Source organism: Eschrichtius robustus, chromosome 6 (assembly GCF_028021215.1).
Source record: "Eschrichtius robustus isolate mEscRob2 chromosome 6, mEscRob2.pri, whole genome shotgun sequence".
NCBI classification, from domain to species: domain Eukaryota; kingdom Metazoa; phylum Chordata; class Mammalia; order Artiodactyla; family Eschrichtiidae; genus Eschrichtius; species Eschrichtius robustus.
This window is the reverse complement of record NC_090829.1, coordinates 69,738,372-69,747,587: the sequence shown is the minus strand read 5'-3', so window position 1 is coordinate 69,747,587 and position 9,216 is coordinate 69,738,372. Positions and strand designations below refer to the sequence as shown.

Here is a 9,216-nt window from a genome sequence, read left to right as displayed (position 1 = left end):
TCTACCACAGTGTTTAGTTCATGTTTGTTTAAGCACGTAACTCACATATAATGGGGAGGAAACACGTGATCTTTCTGCCCCTTGATATGTGGGTGAAGTTTCTTCAAATCCCTACCCTGTGACATGTAGTAGTCCAAAGCCCTCTGAGATTTCTCCCAATTTCCAAGGAGTAGAAGGCAGCTAACGCTCTCCCGGCTGTCTTTGAGGAGCTTTCTAGTGTGCTACCTCTCCACACCACATGGCCACAGCCTGACACTCTGACCCAGCCATACCCACAAAACCCACCCAAGCATATTGGGTACCTCCTGCCACAGATTAAGAGGAGCTGCCTTAATTACATATTTAATTTTTTAATTGACTTCTAGGTATGCAAACTTTTATCCCTGGCAACTTTCACCCATTCTTTAGAAACTGAAGGCTGAAATCAACACATCAAATTTCTTCAACTAAAAAATACTGTAACGTCGGCATATCACCGGTGCTCCTTAGGTGTCTGGTAGTGATACACAGTGTAAACCTTAAACAGAGCAAAGAGCAACTTTCCTTAAGCGAAAATTAGTTTATATGGAAAAAGCAAAGGACTTGCAATTTGGGACAAGCAAACTATGTTGAACCATAAGCAAGTCTGGAGAACAAACGGGATGGGTTGTTTCGAACAAAAGTTCATTGGAGGAGAATGGGATTTTGAAGTGGTGGCGGCTTCTCATTGGCTGAAGACTAGGGCAGCTTACTGTTGCCAGGTGAAAGAGGAAATCGTCCTTCTTCCTGCTGAACTATACAAGCTGCAATGCGTGGCACGTGCGAGAGCCCTCCCTTCGTGGCTTCCCAACTCCAATTTTGGATTAGGTTTCCTTAACACGTTTTCACCACAGTACAGATATATAACAGAGATCACTTAGATTCTCTGTAATATTTGCCAGAGAAGGAAGTGAGGTCTTGAGTCTGGCCGAGAGAAACTAAATATTGGGTTGGCAAAAAAGTTCATTCAGGTTTTTCCGTAACGTCATGAAAAACCCGAACGAACTTTGTGGCCAACCCAATAGTTACGTCTTTAAAAATCAGTTTAACAGTCATTGAAAATAGTATCTTATTTTTAAGTAACCTGCTAAATGTCTGCAGAATCAGTTTCCACATCATGGCTAGTCTAGTAAAGAAAATTAGATAAAGAAACACCTCATAAAGGTAAAATGTTAAATGGTAGTTGTTATTAATGTCTATTTTTAACATCCATGGAGTGCATGTGTGGTGCAGACTTGGTTTTTGGCCTCATGGAGCCTTTAATCATTCGGATTATTGTGTGAAGATCCACTTACCTGTTTTTCTTTCAAATACATCAACCAAGCCACCAATCACCACACACAAAACAAAGCCACTTCTCTAACGGATTTTTTTTTTTTTTTTTCCCTAATGGATTTAGACTTGGGAGTACTTGTTGAGAATTTTAATGTACTAGGCAGTATAGTGTTATACATGGTTACAGTAACCAGAATAAGATAAAAAGCTACTGTTATTAAACAAAGATACACTAGGGTTAACTCTGTAAAGAAGAAAAAACAAATGAATATTCCCAGATCTTCCCAAGTCCTTGAATGTGGTAAAGAAAACATGAGACAGAGACCATTAACGTTAACAAATGGATGACTGTATTAAGAGAAAAGGACAAGATTGGTGTTTGCCTCCATCCATTCAGGAAAACAAGCACACGGACTTATACAATACTTTGGTTTAAAAATGATTCATAATATCAATGTTAAACCTGATATTGAAAGAATCCAATGGGTCACAAGGTGTAAAAACCGAACCACTGAAACACAAGCTTGCATAGATGAATGAATGAAGATGTGTAACCGGCACCGAAGGGGGGCTTGAGCACTGGAGTCCGAATGACGTTAGCACCTCGGCCGCCCAAGACACAAGAACGTCTCCAGCACCACGGTTCTCACTTTCCCCAATGAGGTCATGAGCAGAAACCTGTGCTGTATGAAGGTGGATTGAAACAGACTGTTTCCATCAGCCTCTTCCAGAAGCATGCACACATACCCACGGGTACCCAACATCAGTCACCTTAAGGCATCCAGTGTCCCTCACAGTTTCACTTAATCTCTAGATAGGCATGTGATTTGAGGTGGCCTCCTTGTTTCCTGTCCTCAGACTGGCAACTCTATTCCATTAAGGTTCTGTTCAGTTCCATGAAGTAACTATTTCAAAGCTGCCTTTCCCTCTGGGGCTTGGCTACAAACTGATGAGCACTTGAGATAACATGTCACTTGTTTTTCAAACATCTACTTTCCAAATGTCAAAGGGCTTCTTACCAAAGCATCCAAAACCTCTGGGCACTGTGCAGTTACCTCTCTCAAGAGGATACTTTTCCAAATCTTGAGTCAAATGACAGCACCACCTCAAATTTCCTGAGCAACTTGATTTATATGAACAAACTCCTGTACTTTATAATTCGGCACCTTTCAAAATACAATAGTGTGTTGGGATGGATTCTTCTTAAGGAAAACCGCATTACAGAGAATTCTCATTTTGGAACATCATTTTTATATGCTATCACAATACTTCATGAACTAAATACTGGGTTGCCTTTAAGAGGCAGGTGAAAAATATAGCTATATCCGAGAAAGGGCATTTGGCTTTCAGTTTATGGCAAAGCTGAAGGTATAGCCTACGGGGATTTCAGAGGCTAATTCAATAAGAAATTTCAGAAATTCTGATATCAAAAACCCTCTCACTAAATTTAACAGTTAGAAACTCTTTTAGCAATTATGGTCTGAAACTCAGTGCAACAAAAACTTATCCTAAGTATATGATGTGTAATAGTATATTCTCTCAACTGTCTTCTCTTTGCTGTCCTTAATCCTTGCTCTTTTGTGAAGGAAATGTCACTTGACCCCTGTCTTTCAATTCTTCCATTCCTTCTATATGAAACTCAGCAATGAATCATGGGGCACTAAGTTACACAATTAACTCTGTTCTTATCTGAAATGGCTTATGCTATGAAAAAGTTACTCAAGATGAGAGAAAAATTTTCTAGTTTGCTGAGAATACACAAAAACATTTAAGTCTATTAGGAACATATATCTAAGCAGTGTTCACACATATTTAAGGGCAAAGAGAATGATTTTTAGGACCAGACATTTCCACAAATCAACATGATTACTTAGATGACTGTGTTAGTCTGTAGCATCAAATACAACCCTAAAAAACACTCTGGTGTCTCCCCTACCATAGCAAAAGTTTCTGATTGATTTTCTCTTAAAAGTAATAAAATAGAAACACTCTTCATATCAACAAATCTCCCATTTGAGTAAATGTCTCTGTTTTGTTTGGTTTCCTTTTTTTGTTAATGTATGCATTTTAATACATAAGAGTGTTGGTGAAATTCTTACAAAACAATAATGACTGACTTCACACTGCATAAGAGAACCTTTGGAAATATCTTCTACAGAGTCACCATAGAAAAGGAGGACAGTCAACTCTCAATTATTTAGGAAGTGATCACCTGAAGAATCCGGTCAGGAAATTCTCCCTCTCCTACTACCAGCCTTCTTGGTCATGCCACTGCTCATTCATAGATTGAGAGGCGATTTGAAATGGAATGACATACCTATCAGTGTGGACGTCACTCACAGCTTGGTGTGAGGACGTCCAAAGCTTCTGATGATGAGGATGTCTGGGGCTTACCTGTGAATTTTATATCTCAATGGAGAGTTGACAGTCGTTCACATATAGGAAATACAGCACACTGACCTTGGTCAGAATCAAACTAATTTAAGGCAATACTGTTCCTCACAGACGTTGCTGGCATAAAGTGCAGGTCTCATAAGAAAAGTGACTCTGTAGAAGTGAGGATTTCCTACTTTACCCTTTCCTTCTTGATTTCTCTAGAAATAAATTCAGCGTTTCTAATGAGAGTTAAATGGCAGGAGTGACAACAGCCTCAACTCTTCCCTTTAACAGTCTTATGTATCCTCAGGGATAAAAGAGACTCTTCCCGGAGAACTCTGGGTGACACTGTGCCCCGTGCAGCATTATCAGGCCAGTCTCCAGGTTGCTTCTCCCTGCCCAGATGACCTACTATGGACTAGGGAGAAAAAAGGATCCTATCACCAGTAAGATAAGCAGTTATGGCTTTAAGACTCACAGGCACCACCAGATAGGAGGAAAAATGGGATCATTTTATCTAACTTTTCTCTGACTCTGAGCAGTAAGCAATGGACAAAGTACTCTAAAAATCTGTTTTTGTCTTTGTTTCTTTTTCTTTTCGCTCAAAGAGCAGGTTTTGATTTTTGTATGCTTGTTTCTAAAAAGCCAGTATTATCAGAATATGGCACACTATGTAACCAGTGAAATCTACCTGAAGGGTTCCCTTTTCTGTATTAACGTCCCCAACACAAATAGTGCTTTCCCAAAAGGGAAAAAAGCCTTTGAGTTCAAGTTCTATTTTGTTCTCAGTCCTTCAGAAAGCTGCTTACACAGGGGTCTTACGCCTTTATTTGGCTGAGGATATTACAGCCAATCACCACAGTTATCTTTCAAGAAAATCATCACTGAATAAATGAATAATCTTGGTACTCCCCAATGTAATTTTTATATAAAGACGACACTCATTAAAAATCAAGGCCCTAGAGTGTTAACCACTTATGTGGTAAACTGAACGCACCATATTATACCAGGTGTTTCCAAAGAGCAATTTGGCACAAGACAAAATTCAGAGAACATTTGACAGTATTAAAGAAAAATAATAATCAGTTAAAAGTTAATTAGTTTTATACTGAAAAGTCCCAAGATTGTGCGAAAGGTACGGACAAAGTCAGCAACGGATTAATTCACGGTCCAGTCCCGCTGTGGGCCACAGTAGAGAAGAAAAGGAGAAAACAGGTCTGGTTCCTAATTTCCTTGTGAGTCCAGTGGAACACAAGGCCCAAGTTCACACATTTTGGAATACGTTGATCTAGATCCAAGTGGCCACTGCCATTCTAAAAAGGTTTTCCTCCTGGGAGCATCTATCCGTATCTTTTCTAATTTAGATGTTTCTCTATGATCAAAAACCATAGTCTTTTCTGCAGTTCATTAGTCTGTTGCTGGTTGTTGTAAAGTCACTTGGGAAATAGTAAGTCCAAGACTTTGTATGCAAAGTCACCTTCTAAAAATCGCAGTGTTACTTTAAAGCATGTGTAGCAAACGTCCGGTCTCCCAATAAAATTATGTCTAACAATGGTTAGACACTAGAGTCACATTATTTTCAACTCAGAACACTTAATCTTACCCTTATCTAACCTTGCTTCCAGGCGATGACTTACAAAAAGTTAGGCTGGGGCAATGGGGTGTGCATGTCCAGTAGCCTTATGATAAGGCTTCACAACACACTGTGCTTATTCAGTGACACTGATGTTAATGAGGCCTGGTCTCCACAGAACAGAGGTATGTATGGCAACAGAGAGATTTTCCAAGGCCAGAAGTATTAGTTTACATCACAACATTAAAGCATAATACATTGTGGGCCTAAAAATTAAATTGTGTGTGTTCCAGCAGTAGGAACAGAAACAAAATAAATGCTTCCATATTTATATAAAAATGACAAAGTGAAAAGCAGAGAACACAGTGAAGAATGTCTGGCAGTTCCTTAAAATACAATTGTTAGTTGCTTCTATAGTCTCAAAGATAACAATTACACTATTTGAATGAGAGTAAGAGGAATTCAACTGGTTGAATTTGATCTGTCTCCTTACTCACAGGGAAAGAATTATTCTGATACTCCTTAAAGTGTTTGCTTTACAAAAAAAATAAAATTAAATTAAAATATTTTAAAATTCTAGTCTTTTAAAAACCTTAAAAAAAACAACACATTTTCAATACAGATGCTGAATTTGCGTGTCACGAGGGAAATACCACCTTTGGTCACTCACTAAGACAGCTGAAACACTAACATCCTGGTCACGTGTTAACTGACCTGACATTTTTTGAGTAAAATATATCCAGTTAGCATTTTACAATAATAAATATGACTGGATGAAGTAATACATGAGAGGCAAGAGAAATGGAGAATTTGAAAAGAAGAACTGATCATTGTATGAGATAGAAAAATAAACATTTATAAAATAAAAATATGGCAAATGTTGTTGCCCATTTGCCTGATTTTCAAATAAAAATATACTGTATTTTTTTCTTTAAAGCTACCATACAAAACTTTAAAACATGAAGCAAAATCACAGGGCAGACAAAGAAAAATATAGCATTACTGTAAATCAATAATACCTAAACCTTGGATATTGAAACCACCCTCTGGAATTTGATTTAAGGCTAGGATCTCCATTTGGTCTGCCCTTGTCTACTTAAATAAAGACTTTTTCTCATTCATTTCATCCTGGACATTCAAAGTCCTGTTATTCTTCCTTTCCCCAATTTTCCGAAATGACTACATTCGTAAGGATTTTGTTTCTTTCTAGATTATCATTTTCCCAAAACTTAATTCTTAGATATCTTTTACTTAAGTTCATACAGTCCAAAAACTTTATGAAACTAAAGATCTTTCTCAAAATGAAAAACCCAAATCTGCTCTGAGAAACTAGTCTAAAAAGCTTCCTGAATATTGCCCAACTTTAAAGACTATCTCAAAAGATAAGGCAAACAGAAGCCGGAAAAGAATGGATTAACAATTCTTCTCAAGTCACCCACAGATTTCTTTCCTAAACAAACATCACACTAAAATGCCAAAAACGTCAGATTCATACAATGAAAAATAACAGGAAGTCAGGCTGAAAGGATATTATTTATATATATAGCATGACTGATATTTATGTTAACTAACTAGTATGGGAAAAGAGGCATTTCCATGAGGCTAGAAGATGGAAAAAAATTCCATATTTCTTGAAGAGGGGTTTAAAGGTCTGGCACAAAAGGAATCCAATGCCCATGTGTCATTAACAAATGTGTAGAACCAAATAGTTGGATGAAGAACCCCTTTATCAACTTCATGCCCAATTAATCTACTTATTGACAGATATACAAAATAATTTTGAGAGGTTGCCAACAAATGCTGCTATGATCAATCTTACAGCTAGAGAAAACGATGGCAGCATCACGTATATAAACATCTTTCCATTTCCATTCCCCTCGGCTTTATAAGTAAATGTAAAATAAGAGAAGGGATACAAAATTTTTCATTTTCAGTTTTCCGATTTTCAGTTGATTTTGCACAGACTTTAGTTAAAACTTCACAGAATTAAATTGTTGCCAGTAAATACTAATAAATGGTCCAATGCCCAGAGGCTTCAGAAAGCCTTGCTATTGAGGAGGCAATGGCAGCGATGGTGTTAGTGAACGACATCTAGGCCAATCTTCCCAGGAGGGCGTGTAAGGACACGTAAAACCTCTACAGTGCTGGTAGTCTGTTACATATTTCAACTGTTCGAGGTTTTTTTTTTTTTTTAATATATTTTATGGTTGTGATTTTTTTTCCTTTCCTTGAGTAGTAAAAAAAAAAAGCAAACGTCTCTGTCTTTTAACATATCATACACTAATGAACCAAAAAAAAGCTATTTCTTATATTCTTTTATTCTGCATTGCATCCAAACATTGTGTTACTTTGATCATTATCTCCACGAAATTCTAATTGCTAAATAAAGCCTATTCCCTAGATATCAATATTCCATACCTAACGAAAATGGCATTTTATAGAGCTCTTAGATACTATATCCCAGAAAGCATATGCAGCATAAAGGTGGCCAATATTCAGAAGCTAGATTTTCTTGTACTGCCCAAGTGATCAGGAATAACGAAAACATTTTAAATGAATGAAAATTATTTATGGTCTAAAAAACACTTGAGGATAAATCTGAGGAATACAAAATACAGGAGAAAAAAATAAGCATGGAATGCATTCTGTATCATCCAGTAATTTTGCTACAGTGAGTCCGTTTTCAAGGCAGATTCCTAGGTTTTTACGGCTTATAATGGAAACCTGAAGAGAGAAGGAAAAAAGAAGAAAAACGATGAAGGAAAAATCTCTGAGACACTGTTTTTCTCCCTGCTCAGGTAAAATAATTTACCTATATATATATATTTTTTAACATCTTTATTGGAGTATAATTGCTTTACAATGGTGTGTTAGTTTCTGCTTTATAACAAAGTGAATCAGTTATACATATACATATGTTCCCATATCTCTTCCCTCTTGCGTCTCCCTCCCTATCCCACCCCTCTAGGTGGTCACAAAGCACCGAGCTGATTTCCCTGTGCTATGCGACTGCTTCCCATTAGCTATCTATTTTACATTTAGTAGTGTATATATGTCCATGGCACTCTCTCACCCTGTCAGATCTTACCCTTCCCCCTCCCCATATCCCCAAGTCCATTCCCTAGTAGGTCTGTGTCTTTATTCCCGTCTTGCCACTAGGTTCTTCATGACTTTTTTTTTTTTTTTCCTTAGATTCCATATATATGTGTTAGCATATTGTATTTGTTTTTCTCTTTCTGACTTACTTCACTCTGTATGACAGACTCTAACTCCATCCACCTCACTACAAACACCTCCATTTCGTTTCTTTTTATGGCTGAGTAATATTCCATTGTATACATGTGCCACATCTTCTTTATCCATTCATCTGTTGATGGACACTTAGGTTGCTTCCATGTCCTGGCTATTGTAAATAGAGCTGCAGTGAACATTTTGGTACACGACTCTTTTTGAATTATGGTTTTCTCAGGGTATATGCCCAGTAGTGGGATTGCTGGGTCGTATGGTAGTTCTATTTGTAGATTTTTAAGGAACCTCCATACTGTTCTCCATAGTGGCTGTATCAATTTACATTCCCACCAACAGTGCAAGAGTGTTCCCTTTTCTCCACACCCTCTCCAGCATTTATTGTTTCTAGATTTTTTGATGATGGCCATTCTGACCGGTGTGAGATGATATCTCATTGTAGTTTTGATTTGCATTTCTCTAATGATTAGTGATGTGGAGCATTCTTTCATGTGTCTGTTGGCAATCTGTATATCTTCTTTGGAGAAATGTCTGTTTAGGTCTTCTGCCCATTTTTGGATTGGGTTGTTCGTTTTTTTGTTATTGAGCTGCATGAGCTGCTTGTAAATCTTGGAGATTAATCCTTTGTCAGTTGCTTCATTTGCAAATATTTTTTTTGCAAATATTTTAAATATTTTAATATTTTGCAAATATTTTAAATACCTATATTTATATGCATTTCAAGTGGT

The 9,216-nt window shown here is 37.3% G+C and overlaps 1 protein-coding gene across 1 annotated transcript in view; it reads right to left on the bottom strand.

Moving 5' to 3' along the window:
* Positions 1 to 1,620: 1,620 nt before the first annotated feature.
* Positions 1,621 to 9,216, bottom strand: part of CCDC50 (coiled-coil domain containing 50) — a 78,032-nt gene continuing 70,436 nt past the window's right edge. The window contains exon 13 of the mRNA XM_068545654.1: positions 1,621 to 7,966. Within this exon, the coding sequence (XP_068401755.1) occupies positions 7,947 to 7,966 (20 nt within the window). The 3' untranslated portion in view covers positions 1,621 to 7,946. The remainder of the gene's footprint in view (positions 7,967 to 9,216) is intronic.